Source organism: Mustela nigripes, chromosome 16 (assembly GCF_022355385.1).
Source record: "Mustela nigripes isolate SB6536 chromosome 16, MUSNIG.SB6536, whole genome shotgun sequence".
Lineage (NCBI taxonomy): Eukaryota > Metazoa > Chordata > Mammalia > Carnivora > Mustelidae > Mustela > Mustela nigripes.
Window position 1 is genome coordinate 54431982 of NC_081572.1, and position 25784 is coordinate 54457765.

Here is a 25784-nt window from a genome sequence, read left to right on the forward strand (position 1 = left end):
CAGAATGGCAGGCAGAGGCAGAGGGAGAAGCAGGCTCCCCGCCAAGCAAGGAGCCTGATGTGGGACTCGATCCCAGGACCCTGGGATCATGACCTGAGCCGAAGGCAGCTGCTCAACCAACTGAGCCACCCAGGCGTCCCAGGAAAAAAAATTTTTTAACTCAACTTCCATGGCAGTAAAATGGAGAGTTTACCAAGTTTCATCAAATGAAGCAGACAATATGCCCTAACATCCTTCCAAACCTAACATTAAAAACTCATACTGAGGGGCACCTGGGTGGCTCAGTAGGTTAAGCCTCTACCTTGGGCTTAGGTCATAATCCCAGGGTCCTGGGATTGAGCCCCTCATTAGGCTCTCTGCTCAGCCTGCTTCCCCCTCTCTGCCTGCTTCTCTGCCTACTTGTAATCTCTGTCAAATAAATAAACAAAATCTTTAAAAAAAAAAAAAAAAAAAGGCCTGACCTACACACCTGCACAAATTCCATTCCCACAGACACACAGCAACTATCAGGGTGTTGAGGGTCCTAACCAGGAGAACGTTCATACCAAGCCAGTAAAAGTACTCAGCACCCTGTTCAGGTGTTCAGAACACTTTAAAATCATGTCATGCCTAAAACAGCCAAACCCACAAGGCATTTACATTGAGCCTTAAATCTGTGAACAGGTCAACAGGGGCCCCACAGAGACAAGTGAGACATAAATGCTGTGTTGATCAAACCCACCAAGACATGCTGTGCGGGATGGTCAGTGGTCCTTTCTTCTGGGCTATACATAGGCCATGTGGTGACCTCTACCTCCCAGTAAGACCCCTCAACATTCTATTTAAACTCTTCATCAGCTCCCCAAAGTTTCAAGTTACTATCCTACCACGTACCAGCAGCACAACATTAGGATTTCTGGAAAATCATCCACATGACGGACTCATACTTCTTGGTAGCCACCTTTCTAGTGGGACGAGGCACATGACACATACACTTATGAAAACTGGGTCAAGGAAAGTCACAAGGCTTGTTCCAGCTGTCACCAATACCCTGGGGCCCACGCCACTGGCTTCCAGCCCACCTCACTGTCGAGACACACCACACAGCAGATAGTCTCAGAACAGCTGGCTTGAACTCTAACTAAAGGAACCAAAGTGCCCACTGGTCTCAGGCCACATTTATTCCCCCTGCTTGGTAGACCCCACTATCTACCACTACCATTTTAATGTCCAGCCCCCCAGAAATGAAAGAGGCACATTAACCGTATTTTCTAACTATGCCATCAGCCATCAATGCTTCAAACCTTTTTCATATGTGCCATGACGTGAGGGAAAGAACACTTGTACAACACAGTGGAGGGAACACAAGTGTGTTCTTGGCTAAAAGCCACCGACCCAAGCTCCAGTGAGTAGCCAAGGCCAGAGGCCAAGGCGAGCTACGTTTCCGCTGACAGGTAATGTGCTCTCGGCAGCACCCAAACTGAGGAGCCCCCGCAACAACCAGATTGCACTTGGCCCTCTTGAAGAGTTTACTTAGAATAATATTAGCCACGAAACAAAGTCAGATTCTTATCAAACATTAATTCCTTCGTTTGCCTGAAATACCAATGAGGATTCCGACCCGTCACAAATAACTCTTCCAGACTCAATCCTACGTGAACTTCACTAACGAGTGGGTTAGGATAAAGAAAACTGTAAGACACAGGGAACTCAGCATCACAGTGACTCCCTTGGTCCTGGGAGGTGGGGCATACGGATCCTTTTCACAAAAGAAAATCAACCATCCACTGTCTTAATGATACTGGCACCCATTCCTCTTTCTAGGTGAAAATGTAGATAGGCCCTCATGGAAAGCTGACAGATTCGAAGCTATGGGTCTGCTGTGTGCAAGGTAGTTTTGCTACAGCGTCTGTGATGTAATAAAAAATATGTCTGGTACTTGTCCCAGGTACCTGACAGGGCCACTGGAATATTCCAAATGACAGAACTGTCTTTTGTTATTCATAACAAGCCCCTTCCTTCCTACCAAACCAGAGATTATGCTAATGAGGTGACAGGGCATGGGGACTCCCCCACAGGCACTACACCTAATTTCAGGATGGGAGGCTGGTCTCCAGAAAAACCAACCTAGTGCTAAGAGCAACTTTTAGTCCCATTCCCTAACCTCCATGGAGGGGAGAAGGGCTGGAAATTGGCCATCACAATGGTCAATGATTTAATCAATTGTGTCTACAGTGCAACCTCCATAACCCCCCCAACCCCTACAAAACAAGGAGCTCCAGGAGCTTCCAGGCTGATGAGCACTCAAAAGTCCTAGAAGGACGACTTCCCCCAGAGAAGACATGGAAGCTCTTCGTCATCTCTCTCCATACCTTGCCCCACACATCTCTTCCATTTGACTACTCCTGAATTGTTTCTTTTATAATAAACTGATAAAAATAAGTGTTTTCCTGAGTTCTGTGGGCCGTTCTAGCAGACAACGGAACCTGGCAGTGGAGTCATGGGAGCCCTCTAATCCATGACTGGCCAAGCAGACCTGGGCACCCCATTTGCGGCTGGATCTGAAGTGGGAGTAGTGCTGTGGGGCTGGCCCCTTTAACCTGCAGGATCTGATGCTAACCACAGCTAGGTACTGTTAGAATAGAACTGAACTGTCGGCACACTCAGCTGACATCAAAACACTGGAGAACTGCTTGGTATCAAAACACTGCATTGTCAAAATCTGAAACACTAAGAAGTGAAGAATATTAAGTCAGTTTCAAGAAATAAGTATTTTCCTATTTCCATTAATACTCGTGCTTGATTTTTTATGCTATCCAAATCTATATTCAAGCCTAAAACAGGTTAAAAATATTGCAATTCAATTAAACTAGAAAAATATGGTTTATGAATATATTTTCTCTAACATATATCAACAGTCAATTTATAAACCGAATGGACATAACATATTATCAACTTAAGTTGATTTAAGAAAGGTCTTCTTAAAGAATGAACATACATGACCACATTAGGCTAGCTCAGGAAAATTAGATATAAGGTCGTATTTACTTCTTTTCCTTTCTATTTAGCTCTGCAATGGCTCAGAGCTAACTTTTTATTCCAAGCTGACTTCTCCCTGGTCTCCAAAAAACACTTGATTCCCTTACCCTATTGCCCAATTTGCTTATCCCAAAGCAAAAAGTTCCTAGCGGCATATCAAATTTCACCTGTAATATCCTCTCCCTGCCTTTTTTTTTTCACCCTATGTCCTTAGGAATCTAGAAAGGCAAAGGCAGGAATCAATTTTGTTCATATACATAATTTTGCATATATTTTCATTCAATTAAGATAATCTGGAGAGCCTTCAGGTAATCTTTTACCACTAAATGGCACTCTTACATGACCAGAAGGTTAACCTTCACTGACTATGTGTGCTGATGGTAAGACAACTTGTACCAAACACACTGGCTACTTACTGCTGCAAAGCAGGAGAATGCAAGCCTTCTTCCGGTAGCCTGCACTACCTAAGACAGAAGTAAAGCCTTATTTCAAAGATAATTTCCCTAATTCTAAAACACCATCAGTAACTCAGCAATCATTTAGTAACTGCAGAGGAGAGGCAAAAAATAAAATAAATTAAATAAAAAATCACACTATGCCATTTTTAACTAGTCTTCCTTTATTGATATAACAACCTCTCTCCTTAGAAACACGGTCAAGATTTGAATAGAAGCATTCTTCACATGCAGAACCTAAATATTCATCTGGATGATTTCTGACCACTGGTAATTAGATCTAGCACTCCAGTGACTCAGGACTACTCAGAACAGCACAGCACAAGAACGCAAACATTTCTTGAATAAAGGAGTAAATCCAAGCTCACATTTTGCTTTTTTTTCCTCATTAATCAAAATATGTGTGGCAAGAAATTATGGTCTCTGAAGAAGTTAGCCAGAAGCCTTATTAGCTCATTAGCATAATCTCTGGTTTGGTAGGAAGGAAGGGGCTTGTTATGAATAACAAAAGATACTTCTATCACTTGGAATATTCCAGTGGCTGTAGGAGCTCTGTGCCAGGTACCTGGGACAAGTACCAACTATATTTTTTATTGCATCACAGACGCTGTAGGAAAACTACCTTGCACACAACAGACACATAAATTAGCCATGCTCTGGCCTTCAAGAAGATATTTGGTGTTTTCCGGGCGGGGGGTTATTTTTATTTTTTAAGATTTTTTTTTTTTTAAAGTAATTTCTACACCCAACATGGGGCTTGAACTCACAACTCTGAGATCCAAGAGTCACCTGCTCTCCTGACTGAGCCAGTCAGGCACCACAGATACTTGGTATTTTTACTGGCCGTGGGTTGCATGACATGTGACAATCTTTTGTATACTCAAACGGCTTTTCCATTTCAATGCTGCATTACACTATACATACTTTTTAATTTTTAAGCAATAATCTATGATCTAAATTTAAACTCAAATCCAACTGTGTTACTACCAAAGCAAATAACAAAGGCAGAAAGTGAGTGAGCCTCCTGTACACAAAGCTAATACTATGTACGCACAAGCAACAACTACAGCACTATCACACTCCTCTGGTTATTAGTATCTGAAGAGCTTCTTTGGACCCCACTGAATAATTCCTCCCAATTTAAAAACCATTAAGCTGTAACACTTTCATTTCTTAGTGAACACAAATACTATTTGTTGTCCATAAATGTATTCCATAAATTAAGGTTTTTGAAAGGTTAAAATAAAGTAAGAGTAATCACGAGAGTAAATGGCACTCAAAGAGGATACGTTGTATCCCTTCTGCTTCCTGAACGGGAGGATTTTGATGGCAATTTCTCCAACTGGTTGTCTACAAACCGGGTGTGATCAAATCAGTTGTAGAACATCATAAAGGAAAGACTTCAATAATTCAGTTACAAGAGAATTAACTACACAGGAATAGTGAAAAAGGAGAGCTGGGGAAGACACTTTTGCTACTGAAGGGTGCATAATGACACCTGTTGGACAAGACCACACCATCAGTGAAAAGGCAATTGTTCACCAGAACGCCAAGTAGTTCCCCAGGTTTTTTTTATATCCTGGATGAGAACTTTAACTTACTTCTATTCTCACCACCCTGCCTTTTGATGACTAATGCTGGTACCCAAGTAATGGGAAGGCAATGCCCTAGAGAACCTGAGCATTCTAAGCACTGAACAGAAATTAATAAGCAAAGCCAGACTCTGATTTGGAATTGGATCTTAATGTGGCAGAACTGGTCTCACACACTCACGAATTCTTCAAATTCACCAAAAAATGTCAAGAACAAGTATTTGACATGTTTTCTAATCATCTTCAGAGATTAAGAGATTTTAAAAAGCAAAAAAGAACCCTGATTAAAGGAGAGGTTGAGGGGCACCTGTGTGGCTCAGTGGGTTAAGCCTCTGCCTTCGGCTCAGGTCATGATCTCAGGGTTCTGGGATCGAGCCCCACATTGGGCTCTCTGCTCAGAGGGGAGCCTGCTTCCTCCCTGCTCTCTCTGTCTGCCTCCCTGCTTACTTGTGATATCTCTCTCTTTCTCTCTCTCTCCCTCTGTCAAATAAATAAATAAATAATCTTTTAAAAAAATAATTAAAAAAATAAATAAAGGAGAGGTTGACTTGTGTTCCTGGGCATGTAGGTAAATTTCCAGTCTCAATTCTCCCAAAGTACAGAAAGGCACAATAAATGTCTGTGTGTATGTGTGTACCCAGAGACATGTATGTTCACGTTCTTCAACACTGGTGCAGTTAAGTCAGAGGTGATCAGTGCTTCATTTAACTTGCATCCAATGGTATGCCCAAACACAAATGCTGGGTTTTTTGGCTGAATATAGCTACTCTTTGCAGAACCCACAAATGTTTGGTAGTGTGAGTTAACCAGTCCCCAACAAAATAATTTAGACAAAAATCATTGATGATGGCTAAAACCATCAGGTGAAAAGCTCACAGGGACTTTTCTCACTGACAGCACCTAAACCCAGTGATTAATCTTAACAAGGGCTACTATCAGAAATCCTGTGCCTCCTGATGTGATGCAACAAGAAATACACACCACCCATTAAAGCCTTCCTGCCAAAAACTGGAATCTCTTTGTGATCAAGCCTCTGTCTCTAACTGCCAATTAACAGAAGCTACAGGGCAACAAGGAACCTGTAAAACACTAATTACTAAAAGGACCTAATCAGCCAGATGCAAAATATGCAAAAAGCTACAAAATGCATGACCCAATTTTTTCAAGGAATAAACGGCAAGAGAAAAAAAGAAGAGGGAACCACCATAGATTTAAAGACACCGAGAGACATATTAACCAAACGCAGTATGTGTGGACCTCCCTGAGATCTTTACTTGAACAAATCAACTGCAAATATCCGTTTGAACCTATTCAGAGCTACCGTTTCGGTTCCTCAGGTCCCTGACTTTGTCCACCTCCCACAACACCTTTCGGTCATCATCACGGGCATGGATCCAGGCACGTTCCTCCAGCTGCTGAGGAGGGACGAGGTGGCTACAGACATTGTAGCTAAAGAACATCTAAAAATGGACCGAATAAAAATAAATATGGGGTCCCCTAGCCAAAGGAACAAAGATATTCTCAGTAAATGGGTCCCTCTCCTACCTTGAACGTTGAACCTTCAACCTTCAACGACAACCTAGACCTTCAGAACATTCTTCTGCAATCTCAATCATGTGTTCACTTTTTTTAAAAGATTTATTTTATTTATTTGAGATACAGAGAGAGTATGTGTAATTGAAGAGGGGAGGGTAGAGGGAGCGAACCCCAAACAGACTCCATATCGAGCATGGAGCCTAATGTCAGGCTCAGTCCCACACCCCGAAGATCATGACACGAGTCGAAATCAAGAGGTGGACGTCTAACCAATAAAGCCACCCAATGCCCTCCATCCATTCACTTTTACTGACCACACACACTGCGCAATACAGCACGCTATTCACCAGGACCATCAGGGCTGATGTCTTCAGTGCTTGCTGGAAAAAATCTGTTCCCGTGGGATAGAAAACGCAGACCTCATCTGTTTACTTTGATCCTTCTAGAGAAGAAGTTTGGCCGTTTTTGTTCTCTCTGAGTCAACTGCAAATATCCGTAGGGCACTAAGTGGCTATCTGATATTTACCAGTGTGACAGTGGTCTGAGGTTATGCATTTAAGAGTCCTTATCTCTGAGAAGACTGTGACTGACACAAACGACACAAGGTGGACGACATCCTGAAAATCAGAATCAGTGTGAAGATACTTCAGCAGACATGGGCAGAGGGAGGAGAGCACATGAAATACTGAGAGGCCACAGGTTGGTAACCGCTGATGGGATATAAGGGGCTCATGGGGGTGGCTAATACTACACTTCTTTCATCCCGAAGCTTTTAAAAATTAAACAACATTCTTTCTACCATTCGTAACGGACAGGAAGTCAGGGGGACATGAATCTCTTGCCAATAGCATGAACGGGTTGTGAGGAGTCTGCATACAAATCCATCCTCACGCCGCACAAGGCTACGCCACCTTGTTCGGGACTCTCGTGTCTCATCTTGGCCAGCTGCTCCCTGGACATACAAAGTCATTGGAGAGTCTGGAAGCAATTCATTCTCTGAGTCCGTCTAGGCTAGAATAGTACGTATTTCTTTAATTATCAAGTTTTCTCCTAGTGGTAGATCCCCTATGTCCTAACTTCAGAGACAGAGGAAGGACTCTTTCCACTTAACATTCAGCCAGGCTAATTAGATAACACTGAAACTCTCCAAGGCCAGAAAATCAGAAATGATACACGTGATGAGCCCAGATCTCACGCTCATTTGCAAGTGAAGGCCGCCAGAAAGCCACCTGTTTAGAAAATCAGTCCTAGGGCGCCTGCGTGGTTTAGTCAGTTGGGCATCTGCCTTCAGCTCAGGTCATGATGGCAGGTCCTGGAATCAAGTTCCGCATCCAGCTCCCTGCTTGGTGGGGAGCCTGCTTCTCCCTCTCCTCCCCTCTTGTGCTCTCTCTCATGATCTCTGTCTCTCTCTCTCTCTCTAATAAATAAATAAGTAAATGATATTTATTAAAAAAAGAAAGAGGGCGCCTGGGTGGCTCAGTGGTTAAGCCGCTGCCTTCGGCTCAGGTCATGATCTCGGGGTCCTGGGATCGAGTCCCGCATCGGGCTCTCTGCTCGGCAGGGAGCCTGCTTCCTCCTCTCTCTCTCTCTGCCTGCCTCTCGGCCTACTTGTGATTTCTCTCTGTCAAATAAATAAATAAAATCTTTAACCTGCTTGGTAAAAAAAAAAAAAAATAAAAAAAGAAAGAAAATTAATCCTACGAGCACCCCTGCTTTCTTCCAAGAAGTAAGAAAACACAATGGTTTACAGCATGTCGACTATGACCAGAGTAAGATCACACAGTTCTGTCACTCATTAGCTGGATGACTGCAAGATTTACTTATTAACCTTTCTAGGCATAATAGTTACTATACCTGCCTCGTGAAGTTGTCGGAATTAAAGAAGTTAACAGAACCTGCTCGGAACAGGGTCTGGCACACCATAAATGGGTTACCTATTATCATTATCATCATTTCTGCCAGTCCGTCTCTACATGTTCAATCTCTCAACAAACACAAGCTTCCTCAGAGTAGGCTCTAGATCGAATTCATCTTTAAAGACCCCAGTGCCGGGCGCCTGGGTGGCTCAGTGGGTTACGCCGCTGCCTTCGGCTCAGGTCATGATCTCAGGGTCCTGGGATCGAGTCCCGCATTGGCTCTCTGCTCAGCAGGGAGCCTGCTTCCTCCTCTCTCTCTCTGCCTGCCTCTCTGCCTACTTGTGGTCTCTCTCTGTCAAATAAATAAATAAAATCTTAAAAAAAAAAAAAAAAAAAAAAAAGACCCCAGTGCCTCTTATCATTAGCACTATTTGTTAAATGTTACATTCGTGCCTGTTTATTTAACCTTATACAAGGTTCTCTACAGGGGAGGGAATATGATTATATACACTTGATTTTCATTTCTCATTACTGTTCATCTAACTCTGCCTAATGAGAAGATGAACACCAGCCTGGGTGGTGTAAAAGTTTCTTATAAAACTTTCTTCTAGTACACCTTTTCATCTAGACACTTGCATCTGGATTTTGAAAGCACTCGTAAAATCATGTCATGGGAATCCCAAGTATTGGCAATACCTTGTTTGAAAACCATCACCTTAAATTGAAAACCACTTTGATTACTTAGAGATTTAGTTGGGAATACACTCTGGAAACCTTCCACAAAATTTCTGCCCTGTAGCTGCCGAACCACAAAAGTTTTTGTTGTTGTTGTTGTTGTTGTTGTTGTTGTTTTTTGTCAAACAGCCCAACACTGCCAATAGTGAAGTTCAATGGGCCAGTGAAGGAAAACTTTCTGCACTGTAGGATTATCACTCATTTTTTTCTTGCTCAAAAACACCACACATTAAGCTTCTCCAAAAGATTTTTAAGGTGTAGTAGCTATTCTAAACCTTCCTTCTCCTAGCAACCAAAACCATTCTTCAGGAGGGATTAATGTTCCCTCCACTTTCAAGATCAAAGACAATTAGGCAACATTCCCCTTGGAATGATATACAGTATAAAGGGATTGTGTGAACCTTGACTCTGACTGTACCACTACTACAATCCTTGGGCTATAACTTGTATAAAAGCTGTTTCGAAGCAGATGGACTTTCCACAGGCAGTTTATCATGGTCCACAAAGTGAATATTCTGGATACTAGTCAGGCTTATGGCAAATCTTACAAAAGCCTTGTCTGTCAACTAACTTCAGCATATAAACTTAAAATATAAATAATAGTAAATTTTGGGGCGCCTGGGTGCCTCAGTGGGTTAAGCCTCTGCCTTCGGCTCAGGGTCCTGGGATCAAGCCCTGCATCAGGCTCTCTACTCAGCGGGGAGCCTGCTTCCCTTCCTCTCTGCCTGCCTGTCCGCCTGCTTGTGATCTCTTTCAAATAAATAAATAAAATCCTAAATAAATAAATAAACAGTAAATTCCATATAAACTATATAAATTTAAATAAAACTTGTTAGCCTCCTATAGCAACATTCTGTTTGTAATTGCTAAAAAAAAACTTAGCTGAGTTTCATAAATTCCAAATGGTATAATCTTAGCCATTGGGTATAAATTTTTGCTACATAAAATGGAAAATCAGAAATGTAATCCACTGAATTTTCTAAGCTCTTAGTTTAAATGCAGAATGGTTTCACTCCCTCCACTACTTCCTTCCCCTGATTTTCTACATACTCTACCTCCAATACAGTTAAATACTCTCGAGCAAAACATCATCTTTTATGGACACTTATCAGGTCAGTAAACTTATTAATGATTTCCTCAAGTTTCTGGAAAGATTTACAAAACATCCTTCCTCCTCTTTATGGTTTCTTTTTATTATTATCAACTTAAAAACAATTAGGGATGCTTACTGTAAAAGAGTAGTTTCATGGGGTGCCTCAGTGGCTCAGGTCATGATCTCAGGGTCCTGAGATGGAGCCCCATATTGGGCTCCCTGTTCAATGGGGAGTCTGCTTCTCCCTCTCCCTCTGCCCCTCTCTCCGCTCATGCACTCTACCTGCCTCTCTCTCAAATAAATAAATAAAATCTTATAAAAATTTAAAAAAAAAAGAGAAGTTTCACAATTAAATGAGAATTTGTCATTAGGACACCTCCATTTTTTTCTCCAAATACTCTGATGTGCAGTGTTACCAAAACCCACCTCTACCTGTAATCCAATTTCTATTTGTGACTTCAAGAATAAAAGTCAGCTCTGGAGTGCATAATTTTCTAAATAAAGATCCTGCTGTTTATGTAAACTTTCCCAAGTAAAACAATTTTTAAAAGCCACTAAAAAAAAGTTTTCAAAGCTACCAAAAAGAGTAAAGGCTACAGAAAAGTTGTAAGACTCTACCCAAACTTGTCTTTAGCACTCAAGAACCCTATTGTGTGTGCACCTTAATAAGTCATAATTCTCACCCAAACAAAAAAGTCAGAATGCTAATATACTACGGTAAATTTGACATCTATAAAAGCACTTCTCAAAAAATGTTTCTAGGCATATCACTGACCCCCCCCACCGCCAAAAATCGATTTTTTTAAAAGATTTTATTTATTTATTTGACAGAAAGAAATCACAAGGAGGCAGAGAGGTAGGCAGAGAGAGGAGGAAGCAGGCTCCCTGCTGAGCAGAGAGCCTGATGCGGAGTTTGATCCCAGGACCCTGGGATCATGACCTGAGCCGAAGGCAAAGGCTTTAACCCACTGAGCCAGCCAGGCGCCCCAAAAATCAATTCTATAAAGCAAAGCAAATCATATTCCGAAGAACTGTGTTTAGGTTAGCTGATTAAAGCCATTGAGATATGATCATTCAAACCTGGTCATTCAAACTTGGTCAGAAGTCACATAAACACCTTTACAAGTACAAAATCATTATCTCCAAATGATAAATGATGAATTAATCAACCTTCCAAATGTAGGCACTCTAATCAGAAAGAACATTGTTCCCTAAAGTAGTCTTACATTCAGACTTCAGAATAATGTGACAATCCAACAGTGTTAAAAGAAATATAACACTGTTGTCTTAAATAATTATAACTTCATCTATTTACTTATCTTAAACAAATTTATTTAGAAAATCAAAAGGCAAATAAATGCAAACTATAATTGATAAAAAAGAAGACCATGAGGTGCAAAGTGGATTTTTATTGAATTTCTATAAAAATCTGACTCCAACATTAAATAGGCAATCTCACACTGTGTGTGTAAATGCCCACACACACATTTCCAATAAAACTCCACTAGCTTAAAACAGGCAATTGTAGTAAACTAATTGGAATAGTGATGTAACAATATAAGAAACAAAAACTATGTGAAAGTCAAACAATGGGGGAAAATTAATCCTTCAGAGCTTCCATTAGTCATCAGAATCATCTTACAATAAGTCTAATTTACGATGGAGAACTGAACATTTGAAGCAGTTGTACTCACTGACTTTTAACAGGATCTAATTTGTGCTCTTTGCACCCCCTCCCCTCCTACGACCATTGTATGACATACAAATATTCTTAATGAAGGAAACGTAAAGTCCTCTGATAATTTTGAAACATCCTTAGAATAAAACAGAAGATTCTCACACTTGAGTATGCTCTATTGGATGAGAAAAGACTACCTGAGTGATTTCAAGCCCTCTATTTTCAAAGAGGCAATGACCACTTTTAACATCAAGTTCACGTATTTCAAAGGTAAGACTGCAAACATTACAAAACTGTAATTTTTAAAGTAGGACCAATCTTGGAAAAAAGTTACGGATGTAAGCAACTGAAAACTTACAGTTTAGTACAAAAATAAATGGTGTCAACTTAGAGGTGGCCATACCTACCAACTTTCCTGCTCGGACCACCCCAGATATACGTGCCCACTCCCCCCGAGTCTCCCACTGAGGTCCCAGTCACAGACAGTTCAGCTTCACTGCAAAGCAGGGCGAGCCCATTGCTGGTTCTCTGAGCCACAATCTCCAATCAGGGAAGCAGCTCTCAGAGACCCACGGCAACCTCCGCCCACTGCGCTGTTCTCGCTGAGGACCTCAGCAGGTGCCCACCTGTCCTCCTCCGCCACCCCACCCTGGGTCCAGCTGTGAATCAATCTATAGCATCCGCCGCTGAACACTCAGAACCGAGCCAGGATCAACTCAAGTCACTACACTACAAGCTCACTAAGGGCAAGGACCTAACTTACTTGCGGACCAATTGTTTCCCTCTCGCTACACACCGAGGTGTCCAAAAGGTGTTTTGTGAATGAGTGTATCAAACTGTACTAAATCCCAAAAGCTGGAAAACAAAGAGGGCAACCTCCCATAAAGAGGGGGAAAAATAAAAAAGGAGACATGAGAAGGCAGAGTGAAGGGGTAATGAAAATCCAAAGTGAGCATCAAAGTGCCAATACACACGCTCCCATGTGCGGCTCTTCCATGTGGACCGCATCGCTGATCTGCGGTTGCTGTAACAACGGAAAAGGGACAGAGCCATTTAGGGGATCTAGAGGCACTTTTCATCTAGCTATAGAGCTTTTTATGGACACTGCATACACAAATTTAAACTTAATAAAATCAGTACATTTCTCTTGCTTTGTGTTCACAACTGGGCTAAGTTAGAAAAAAGGACAATGTGAATGCAGCTTTAAATTTTTTAAATGTTGGCATTTTCCTTAGATTTTGTCCACACATAAATTAAAATTTATATTAAACTTTAAACAAATATTTCTAAACTAAAAATTATTGAAGTGTATTAAAATTAAAAACAGCATAAAATCAAAGTTGTAACTTCATTACATATAGATGTATATCATATATGTAGGTTCATTATGGACAGGAAATCACATAATATTGTTAAAGGTAAGAGAAAGATAATAATAATAATAATGAACCAATTAAAAAATTGTATCCTACAGCCTAGCTGCCCTACGATCTATCATGAGTGAACCATTCCAGAAATAAATTTTTACTAACTACATTTCAAAGGAAATCACAATGTTCAAACAATGGAAATTATAAAACATTTTGATTCCATCAGAAAACTTTAAAACAGCAGAAAGTTTTCTCCAGGTTAAACGTTGTTTCCTTTGAACTAACTAACTTAAAAATGATCTATATTGGGGGATCCAAAATGTGCAGCATGGTGACTATTGTTAATGATACTGTATGATACACTTGAAAATTGCCAAAAGAGTCAATTTTTTTTTTTAAAGATGTTTATTTGACAAAGGGTATAAGAGGGAATAGTCTCCCTGCTGAGCAGGAAGCCAGCCCCAGGAGCTCCATCCCAGGACCCTAGGATCATGACCTGAGCCAAAGACAGATGCTTAACTGACTGAGCCATCCAGGTGCCCTAAAAGAGTAAATCTTAAATGGTCTCAGCACAAAAAGAAATACTAATGTTATGGGAGGTGAGGGAGGTGCTAACTAACTATACTGTGATAATCATTTTGCAATATTTATCAAATCATCACACTATACACCTTAAACTTAATGTTATATGACAATTAAATCTCAATAAAGCTGGGAGGGAGAAGGATGTTTATCAAAAAGTTGTCCCCATTCTTCCTCATTCTGTGAGTAAATCAGCAGATGATGATACTAGTTATATTATATTGGGGGATTTTTTTTTTTTTTTTGGTCAACTGGAGAGTAGCCTCCTTGAGTGAAGGTTTTTTGAAACTGCATTTATACAAATGATATTTAAGGTTAAAATGAATTTGTTTTAGCTTAAAAAATGTGCTTTAATAGAAAACGTATTCTGTATTCAATAAAGACTAGTGTCCTAATATAGAGTACTAATCTATAGTGGGTTAAGGGGAGGCAGGAGGAGGAAGAAACAAACTGTTTCAAAGAGAAAAGCTAAAATGCTCTAAGTGTATGGTTCAAAAAAATCAATTTTAAAGCATGAAAATTCTTAGTAGAGTGACATACTTTTTTGCACCACGATATTAATAGAAACCTTTCCTCAACTTGTAGTCTAAATTATGATTAAGTCCAAATACCTATGTACAGCTTTTTATAACTACATCATATAAACCTATCTTTTGATACCTGTATACATCTTTCTAAATCTAGTCTGCTTTCTGGAGCTATCTACATTTCCAAATCTACATACATCTGCATATCTATATACGTCTTTCTATGCCTACATACATTTGAATATCTGTATCTTTCTATTTCAATTTCAAGTGCAAACAAGAACAATTTACAGGGGCACCTGGGTGGCAGTGGGTTAAAGCCTCTGCCTTCAGCTCAGGTCATTATTCCAAGGTCCTGGGATCAAGCCCCACATCCCCACATCGAGCCCCACATCCCTACATAGAGCACTCTGCTCTACGGGGAGCCTGCTTCCTCCTCTCTCTCTCTCTGCCTGCCTTTTTGCCTATTTGTGATCTCTGTCAAATAAATAAATAAAATCTTTTTTTTTTTTAAAGAACAACTTACAATCAAGAATATAACAATGACTTTTTTTTTTTTTTTTGTATTTGGAGTAAGAATGAGAAATGGAAGCTCTTTTAATGTAAAATTGCCATGGTTGGTTAGTTGAAACAATAGTGGACACATTCCCAATACCAAGATGGATATGAAAAAAATAAGTAGCATAGTATCATAAAATTTGTAGCTTACTTTGTGCCTTTTCACAGAAGTTTATCTGAAAGCCTAAAGTAAAAGAGATAAGTTCCAGTTCATTGACTGTAAATCAAACAAACCAAAATTAGAACATGACATTGCATTTTTATGTTACATTTGAACAAAACCAATTCAAGAACAGTTCAAATCACATAAGCCCCACTATCACAGTGATAAATGTAACATACAGGCTTTCTTTAAAAAAGTCAGCTGTCTCAGATAAAGCTGTACTTTATCAAGCGGAGCTGAAGTCAAGTTTAAATTCTAAATTCTGCCGTTACCTTAACTTTTCACATCTATTCGAGAAACAGAGTAGCCATTAGCCCCTGGAAGTCAAGAGTAACTTTTCAAATATTCTTATTAATTTTTTAAATCCAAAAATTCATAACACATTACAGGTTATTTTTATTAACTCATACTACTTAGAACTATTCATGATTAATTGCTACACTGATTCAAAGGCTTCAAAAGTAGGTCATAAATTGGGAAGCCTCAACACTCAAACCAACCTTTTCTAGTCAATTCGCTAACTTCAAGCGTAAGACAGTGAACTAGTGAGGAGGGGCAGAAACCCTTCTAACGGAGGCCTGACAAGAAGACTGTGTCCCTAGGAATGATACAGCAGAATGGAACCTTACAAGTTACAGGAAGAAAACCTGTGAACTCATTTCCCAAATCCAGCTCGACATGCTTATACCTTATGCCTACATTCATACAGATGTAATTTTTTTGTAAAATGCACTCAGTAAAATAGGCTGTTTATGGCCAAACCTTCGCAAAATCTCATCCTCTTGGTTTAAGTGGGTCTGGTTTTCTTAGTAGTCTTCCTATGTCTGTGTTCATGAATGCTTTTGGGAACAACATGGGGAAATTCAGAATGAGGATCCACTCAAGCTTGCATTTATGCAAACACAATCAAAACTTTGAAAAAAAAAAAAAAAGAGCCAGGACTAAAAGGCTAAAAGGAAGGATGTGTTTAAGTTGTCTTTCTAATCCAGTTACCAAGATGCTTAAGATTCTAAGATAAAGACCTCACAACATACAAAACCTGAAAAATCTTAAGGTAGCTACTTTAGCCAAAAGTAACCCACTGCTTACTACCTAATCACACAAAAGACAACGCAGGAGGGAGTGTGAATGGAGAGACTTCACCAGCAGAAGTCCTTGGGGCAAACTTGGACACAGCTACCACCTCAAGCTCAACTTGCTACCCCACCAGATGTACGGCAGGAAGAGACTTCATTAAGAGAAGTCAGAGATCCATGGGTTTTAGAAGCCTAAGTGACTAAAAGCTAGCCAGCTTCCTCCTGGGCAAAATGAGGGGAGCACAGGTCAAGGAGAGGAAACTGGCTCTCTGGAGACAGACAGAAATACACAGATAGAGAGCACACTGGTGCTTCAGCAACAACCACCCCCGCCAACGGTTCCAAAGCCCAGCTTCCAGTACCCTCCCTCCCCCTACAGGGGAGGGGGTACGTGGGGGGAGAAAGAAGGGAAAATTCACCTGCAACAACTGGGGAGGAAGCAAAGGGAGGAAAGACTGAAACAAATTTAAGTCAATAGTCACTCTTTTCTTTTTAGCTCATTGGTTGCTACTAGGTAGCAAAAAATAAATAGTGGATGAGAGAGGTAAACAGAATAGCAATATGAATGGGGAAAAAAGCAAGATAAATAAACTTGAAAGATACAAGAAAAAGAATGAGCTGGATCTGTCTGCACAATTATGTAAAAAAAGTTCCTGGAGGAAAAATGTGTAAAGGCAGATGTAACTGACAATGTTAGAGTGTCACCAATTACTGCTCTAACACGAGGGGTTAAACCCACTTCAAGTACAGAACCAATGCAGGTAACTAAAACTGGAAGAGTCTGGAATTCCCAAAGCGTCACTACAGGACTTGTTCTTTTTATTATGGATAAGTGATGCGGTAAAGGGATTCTGAGGCCTCACACTCAGGAAAGATGTGCTAACAGACCCAGAGTTCAGAGGCAAGGAGGGCTCCACTGACTCCAACAGAATGGCTCACTTTGGAATTCCACTTAGTCTTATCAGTCAGATCAGATCAAAGGCTATTAGCTAAATCTTTCTAGAACTCCCCTAGCTCCTTACTCTCAAAGGGCAGGGAGGCAGTGAGGGGACCACCAGCAATCCTGTACAAGAACAGAAAGACGGTGGTAAAGAAACAGTGAGGAAAACTTCCAGTATCCTCGGCTGTAGACAAAGCCAGATTGTGGCTATACTGTAATTCATCCATTAATATTCATTTACATATGTTCCTTTCTGAGGTCTCCTGTATCTCAGAAATTCTGTCTTCCCATTCACACACTTAAGGTATCAGTTAAATCTGTTACTGGTACCAGTTAATCTTGAATATCTTAGGTGCCTCCCTCTTTTATTCTGTTATCTGTACCCGGAGTCTAAATTCTACATGATCCTCTACTTCAAATTTGAGTCCTTTTCATTTCATCTGGTCCTAGGTGAGCTTACTTGTGTTAAATCTTAGACCCCCAAGATCAAGCATCCAGAAGTATATGGTGGTGTAGAGAAATGGAGCTGTGTGGGGCTTCTTCTCTCCTCTTTCTCACGAGGTCACCCTCTTTCCCACATTCCCACTCATTCTCTGACTGTCACCTCAATCGTGACAGCCCTTCACTGGCCTGACTCAAAACCTACCATTACCGTATTTGCCCGATAAAGTAAGCTTGTCTAGGTTAGCATAGAAGACCGTTTACATTGTGCATTATGTGTATAGAAAAACAAAAGGCAAAGAGCCTTTGTGAAAGGAAAAAAGAAGCAACATCAGCCCAGGGTCCTAGTTCCAACTGTGAAACTCAAATCATTTCACTGGACCCCCAGGATCCTTCTTTAACTATAAAATTTAAAAAAATATCAGTATGGAGCGTCTGTGTGGCTCAAATGGTTAAGTGTCTGACTCTTAATCCCAGCTCAGGTCTTGATCTCAGGGTTGTGAGTTCAGGCCCCATGTTGGACTCCATGAGTGTGGAAGCTACTTAAAAAAAAAAAAAGGTAATCTCATCTTAAAATTTGGAAACAGTGTGTCAGGACCTGCTTTGCCTAGGTAAGAGCCCCCCTCCCATGGGGTTTTACATTCTCCCTGGCCTGCTGCTTTGGATTGATGGTATAACCCGGAGATGGTATGTGCGGGACAGGGGTGTAAGTGATTTCCCACTTCCTCAGCGATTCCTTTCAGGCCTCTGGGCATCCCAGATTTGGGTACTGCTGACAATGGACTATGAATTTCAGAATGAAGCCACACTAGCGTAAAGAAAATCCAAGCCACCTTACCAGGTCACGCCCATAGAGCAATCTACCAAGCCTTCCTTCTGACACAAGCATGAAGAGTCTAGTTGTTTGCTGCCTTCCAGATTCAACCTCAAAACTGTGGCATGTGGCCTCAACTGCAAAGTTACTCAGAGTACATCATTACAGCTCTAACATCTAAGGGTTTATCTTGGCTTGTCGGAAATTTGCATGTGCATTGTACTTAGAGTGGTTTCCATAAGATTTGACTCCTGCTGTGTTGTTTCCTTTCACTTTCCTTGCTTCACCAGCCTCGAACTTCAGAGGAGTCCACCATAATTCAGTTGGTCCCAGCTTGTTTGTGTCATCCAGAACCATTCATGATTTGACAAATACTGATCAAATCCTTTCCATAGTTGTTTTGTTTTGTTTTTTAAGATTTTATTTACTTGACAGAGAGAGACACCGCAAGAGAGGGAAAACAAGCAGGGGGAGTGGGGAGGGAGAAGCAGGCCTCTGTCTGAGCAGGGAGCCTGATGCGGGCTCGATTCCAGGACCCTGGGATCATGACTCGAGCCAAAGGCAGATGCCTAACAACTGAGCCACCCAAGCGCCCCTCCACAGTTGCTCTTAGTTTGGGATCTTGTCAGTCCTCATGATCCATTTCTTTTTCCTGCCTCTGACCAATGACTACCTCATTTACTCTTTGGTTGTGTAACTAAATGCTGTATTAATACCTCCAGCTTGTTCAGGGAAGCCTGAGTATACCTGGGGAGGGCAACTGATTACCTCTGTGACTGTGTTAAATATCTAACCTCTATGAGCCTCAACTTCCTCATCTGTAAAATAGAACAGCAATACCCAAAAGCGCTCTGTGACGATTAAGCAATATCTCTAAAATGTCCAACAGCACCTGGAATATTGCAGGTCATTACTACCGTAGTGATCATTCCTGGTCTCGCCCTCAGGTGAACAATGACTGGCACTTTCCCCACCAGACCAGCTCCACCTACAAAAAACCAGTCCCTCGCCTTTCATTCCCTGTCTCCCTGGGAGAAGTAAAAGGGAGGGACTCCACACAGCCTGGGGATCCCCACCCCAGGCCTTACATTCTGCCACAGCCCTTCCCAGACACAGCCTGGTGCCCTGGTGTCCAAGAAGGTGGATAATTTCCCTGGCAGGAAGCTAAACCAGATCTCAGAGATACCAGCACACATCAGGGGAGCCAATTAATGTCACTTACTTTTTTAGTAAGTTCAGACAATGAAGGCATAGCAGATATATCTGGTAACACTTCTCTTATTTCTCCCTTTTATAAATTTTGAGTGCTGTTTGGTAAGCTGAACATAACATGCCTTGAAAAAGCTGCTGTAGTGCCTACTTCAATCATCTTTCCAATGATGTGTTTGCCAGGAATCAAGCTGTATACGATATGAATGTTACCTTCTTTCGAGAGGCCCATCTTGAGTTAACTACTAACCAATGGTCCCTTTCACTGTGCAGCCACAAGTTAGGTCAATCTTATCACTCCTGGCCCTTGAAGCCTTTCTATAAGTACACAATAATTCTATACTTTGACAAAAGCATGAAAAGTCAACACATGAAGACTTTCTGGAGCTCCTGGGATCGGGGACAAGGGGAGAAGCAAACCCATGCCCATTGGCAGAACAGTCACTTCCACCAAATGTCAAATTTATTCGGGATAGCAACATAATTTATTAACTCTTCTGATAAATGGGTTCCTTTTATATATTATGTACGGTGATGAAAGGGTTCCATTACCTTTCAAATCTATACTGGCTTCCTGGGACAATGACTAATTAAAATTTTCTACTTACTTTAGATTCCCAATCAAAATGCCTCCTAATCCAAAATGCTACTGTCAACCCTCCAGGAAGTTTAAAACTCTAGAACATAAAGGAGCATCAGGAAGCAACAAGGCTCCAAAATCAACCCAAACATGGCTGGCTGCTTAGAGCTTCCACCCTCCCCAACCAAAACCTAAAATAATTTCCCCTTTCTATTCCTGAATCTGCATCATTCTGGCAAAGTTTCTTCTCTCAGACCTGAATGGCTGAAACAGCTTTGAGCTCGGAAAACCTGTGTGACCCTGTGCTACTGAGCAAGAAGAAGAAAGGCTACTAGTCACACGGGTGGGTCAGAACCCACCTCCTCCAGAGCAAATCACTTCATTGAATGTTAGTTCCCTAATCTATGAGAGGGAACTAAGGCAATCTACCCTTAAAGTAGTGTTTATGAGCATCAAATTAGGGAAAGAGTGAAAAAGAGCTATGTTAACTATTGGTTTCCCTTCTTAACTTTAAATCTGAATGAAGGTTTCCCAGGTTGTGTAACTTAGACCGACTCCCTATCTCTGAGAGATGGAGACTACAGAGACTGACCTGGGTTATGTATGATAGAGCTGCTTGTGATCTCCTGACCCCTAGGAAGCAGGGAAGGCTGAATGAGCCCAAAGCAATCCAGCTGCTCACAGAAATGGAAGAAAAATACAGAAATTTATGGGGGGGGGGGGGGAACAGGACTCAAAATACAGGGTTAACTAATATCCCATCTTAAAATGAGTTTCAGTACACATTCACTTGAAGGTACATGAGAGGAAAAGGAGAGAAAATAAGTATATTGAAAGGATTGTTTTTGTACTTCTTGTCTTTTAATACTAGGATTGTGCTTGTTTTTAAGAGAAAACAGAGAAATGCACTGTGCTTTGAGAGGGGACCAACTTGCTGGGGTGGACTTTGTACCAGGTTGTGTCACATGAATGGTTAAGGGACTAGTACTCAGCCTGCCTGGCTCAGTCCTAGGGTTTGGAACTAGATCTACTGTCTGCACAATTCAGTTCTTTAGTATCCAAATAAAGGCATCTTCCTATGGTTCTTGGAAACCACAGACTAAATGGTACAACAGTCTAATATAATCACAAATAAGGCATTTCACACATATTTTATATATTTAAATATTATTGAGAGAAAAAAGTGTACTGATTTGAAATCTTTTTTAGCAGACATCCACCATTACGCCTGAAAGTTCTGTGTTTCTTTCATAAAGTTTTTTAGTACTGAGGTATAATTAACATACATGACATTAATTTCAGATATATAACTTAATGACTTGATATTTGTACATATCACAAAATGATCGCTATAATAAGTCTAGTTAATATCACCATGCACAAAAAACTTACATTCTTCTGATGAGAACTTTTAAGATTTACTCTTAGCAACTTTCAAATATGCAATATAGTATTATTAACAATAGCTGCCATGCTGTACATTATTGTTTATGTGTTTCTGGTTTTGTTTTTGTTTTTAAGCAGGCTACACACCCAGCGTGGAGCTCAGCGCATGGCCTGAACTCACGATCCTGAGACCAAGACCTGAGCTGAAATCCATAGTTGGATGCCTAACCAACTGAGCCACCCAGGTGCCCTTGTGTGAGTGTGTTTTTTAAGGAGAACCAAACAATCATCTTTTTACTTTAAATGCTATTTATAAATAGTTCAGGTGAAGGTAAATAAGCAAGGACTGGACTAGTAGTCCATAAGTTTTGTGACACATCTACAGCTGAGACCGGAGAAGAAAAAAGGAAAAACCGCCTATCTAGAACAGCTCATTAAGAGAATCAGAGGTACCTACAATGTAGACTTTATAACTGCTTCCTGTAGCAAGTACTTTCCGATGCTTCCATATTTTTCAGAATCAACTACAGATGCTAACTATTCTAATCACATTTTTTTTTAAAGATTTTATTTATTTATTTTACAGAGAGAGATCACAGTAGGAGAGAGGAAGGGAAGAGATCACAGAGAGAGGAAGGGAAGCAGGCCCCCAGCCGAGCAGAGAGCCCGATGTGGGACTCGATCCCAGGACCCTGAGACCATGACCCGAGCCGAAGGCAGCGGCCCAACCCATTGAGCCACCCAGGCGCCCCTCTAATCACATTTTAAAAATCGCTTTAAAAACTGACACTTCTCGGGCGCCTGGGTGGCCCAGTGGCTTAAGCCTCTGCCTTCGGCTCAGGTCATGATCTCAGGGTCGGTCCTGGGATTGAGGCACCCGCATCGGGCTCTCTGCTCAGTGGGGAGCCTGCTTCCCCCTCCCCTTCTGCCTATCTCTCTGCCTATTTGTGATCTCTCTCTCTCTCTGTCAAATAAATAAATAAATGAAATCTTAAAAAAAAAAAAAAACTGGCACTTCTCAACTGAGTAGAGTTTCAGAAACACAGAAGTCTTATTTTTAACAGAAGTTTTAAAAAAAGTTTTATTTTTTCCCTACTTTAAGTCTTCTAAAATAAACTTGTGTTTATGAGATAGTCAAGTATCTAGTAATTCAACCAGGTGAACAGCCATGTCTATTAAAAATCCTTATATACTAATAGTTTACAATTTTCCAAGCACTCCTGTGTGCATTAATCTAATAATGTGATCATCACAACAGCCCTGTCAGGTAGGTTGTATCCCTATTTTAACAGATGAGAAACTCAGAGTTCAGAGAAGGTGAGTAATCATCCCAAGTCACAGAGCTTGTACATGACCGAGCAGGTATTCTACCTGAATCCAGGTAGAATAAAGACTCATCAGTGAACATCAACAGATTAGTGAGAAGGGTAGGACCCAGTAATAATGAAGCCGGAGAAACTGTGTAGTGGATCATGAGGGGTTAGGGACACATCTAGTAATAATGAAAGAGACCATTAAGGACACCCTTACAAATAACAGCATTGTTGCTATTAACAATGGTGATGGTGGGCATGTATCACATCCTTACTATATGTTAGGACTATGCTGTGTGCATTCTCAAAGAAGCTGTGACATAAGCATTATTCCTACATTCCAACTGAGAAACAAGCTTGGAGAGGTTAAGTATCTTGCCCTAGGTCACAAAAATCTTAAATCCTGAGAAGGGGATTCAAATCCAGGGCTCCAGAGCTCTGGATCTTAAACATTGTGATATTAAGAAAATAATGCCTCCCAACTGGGCCACTTCTGGGCCACAAACCTCAAGCCATGAAAAAAGTGTACAGGGTTATCCAGTGCCCAGCACAGGGCTCATCACACAGAAGTACCTCTTAATGTCTGTTAGATAAAATGTATTCCATATATGAATACTAGTTGCTTGAAAGAAGGGAGGTCATTAACACCGCCCAGAAAGGCAGTGTTCTAGGGTAGCAAGTAGAAGTAGACTGGAGAAAGGGGGTGATATACCAAACATTCTGAGGCTCTGAAGTCTGATCTAAAACTGAAGGTCTCTAGGGCAGATGAAGCATGAAAGGTTAGGTTCGAACCACACAAAACAGAAAAGATCCTAAATTGCCATTAAGCTCATGGTCTATAACCTGGACTGTGCTAGACAACATCCTGAGAATGTCAAGTGCTTCTCTTCATTCTGAGAAACCAAAACAGGTTCAAATAACAAGATATATCTAGCAGGTTCCTGAAGCAATCAAGGCTAGACATGGTAGTGGTAAAAGAAATTCATCAATAATTCAAAGAGAAGTCCTATGTATTCCTTCTCCCTTTGAAAATAGGTTCCGCTTGATAGAAAGTTTGGTTTACTAGGCACTGACATTCAGGGGTGGCGGAGAAGCATGGAGAACGTCAGAATAATGCCCAGCCACAAGGACTTTGCATTCCTACAACACTCCAAGGTCTTCCCCACTTTGCCCACTTTGGAGCCTTCACACAGTTTCCCTCTGCCTTTGTTAGCAGGAGCTTCGTCTTTGCAGACAGGTCTTCTTAAACCATCTTATCAAAGCACTCTACCTTTCCCCATTATCTTCCATCACAAAACCCAGCTTGTTATCTCTGTAACACTTTTCTCCATTATTTACCTGCCGATTGTCTTCCCTGGCCTATCCCATGGGGAGGGTAATCTCCATCAGAGCTGTGACTGCCCCGTTCACCCGTTCACTCTTTTCTGCATACCCAGCACTACACAGTCTATGCCCAGCACTAGGCAGATGCTCAATAAATTTTGTTTTGAGCAACAAAAAAAGAATACATTTATACAACTTTTTCAAACTACCAGCCTCCCTACCCCCCCCCACCATGAACTCCCCGCCAAAAAACCTGCATTACTTTTATAAGCATTGTAAGTCACCCGTTTTGCATAAGCAACACAACCCTAAGTTGTCGTTTTGCTGTTTCATTTCCCCACCAGCAACAACTAGACTGGAAAGGGGTAAGATCACTAAATCCATGTTTCACTTCGTCTATACAGTGTGCTGTGCAACACAGTAGCATCCAATAACGAATTCAATTTGAATTAATGATGAAAGCCTGCACAGAAAGTGTCCTCTGAGCTCTGACATCACCCTGTCTATATGTCACCATTCTTTATGTGTATCAAAATTATCTCATAAGGGAGGGCAGCTGGGATATAAAAATGACTAAAATCCTGTCTCTGCTTCGTGAATCACAGACGCTCTCATAAACACAAGACAGTCAGTAAATGTTGACCCAAACGCGGTTCAGACACACCTAGACACCCGGTTAAGACCGACCGAAGCGTCCTTAGAAAGCTTTTCATCAAGGAGTAACCATGGCGACACGGACCACCAAGGGTACCCCGACAGATTCCGCTAATAAGGTAATATAAGCAGTCAGCCGAAGTCGTCAAGAGATTTCTGAGATTCCCTGTTTTAAAAATAACATTACTCCTCGAAATTCCGCAGGAAACTTAAGGAAATGGCCCCCGATGGGCTGGGGCCTGGTATTTTCACAACAGCCCCACCACCACCACCACCACCACCACCCCTGTCAGGAGCCCTACGGATCTAAATGCGCACTCCCGGTGGGGACAGCCAGCCATGAATTAGGAAGCTGCCTCGGATGTCCAGACGCGACACGGTATCACTTTGACCCCTGCCGCGCTCCACCGCCTGCCCCTCTCCACTGGAACCGAATCTGCTCTCTCTCGCTTCTGTGCTGAGATTCTGAGCCTGCCAGGCTCACGCGGACACCCCCGGCCCCGGACAAGCCGCTCCGCCAGGCCCGCGGCTGTCCACACCACCACCTTACAGGTGGCACAGGCCCGGGCGCCCCCTCCCCCCACCCCTCTCGCCCTCCCGGCGCGCGGAACCCCCGCGAAAGTTTGCAGGCGCGGGGTCCCGCTGGAGCGCAGGGCCGGGAGGTCAGCTCGGCGGGCGGGCCGGCTCCAGCTGCGCCCCGCGGGGAGCCAAGATGGCCCTGCGCGGGGCCCCACTGCGGCGGCGGAGCGCCGGGGGGCGCCGGGCTGGGGCTGAGACGCCGCCGCCGCCTACCTGCGCGGCCGGGTCGCCGGGCCGGGCGGGCTCGGGCCCGGAAGCGCGGGCGGGGCGGCGCCAGGTGAGCGGCGGCGGCGCGGCGGGGGCGGC

General features: G+C 41.9%; 1 protein-coding gene across 3 annotated transcripts in view; it reads right to left on the reverse strand.

The window, feature by feature from the left end:
* Window positions 1-25784, reverse strand: part of MAP2K4 (mitogen-activated protein kinase kinase 4) — a 132312-nt gene that overhangs the window by 105830 nt on the left and 698 nt on the right. For 2 of the 3 annotated variants that reach the window (XM_059378488.1, XM_059378486.1), the window contains exon 2: window positions 15152-15184. The exons of the other annotated variant lie outside the window; for it this stretch is intronic. In XM_059378488.1, coding sequence (XP_059234471.1) covers window positions 15152-15184 — 33 coding nt within the window. The remainder of the gene's footprint in view (window positions 1-15151; window positions 15185-25784) is intronic. 3 annotated transcript variants of the gene reach the window in all.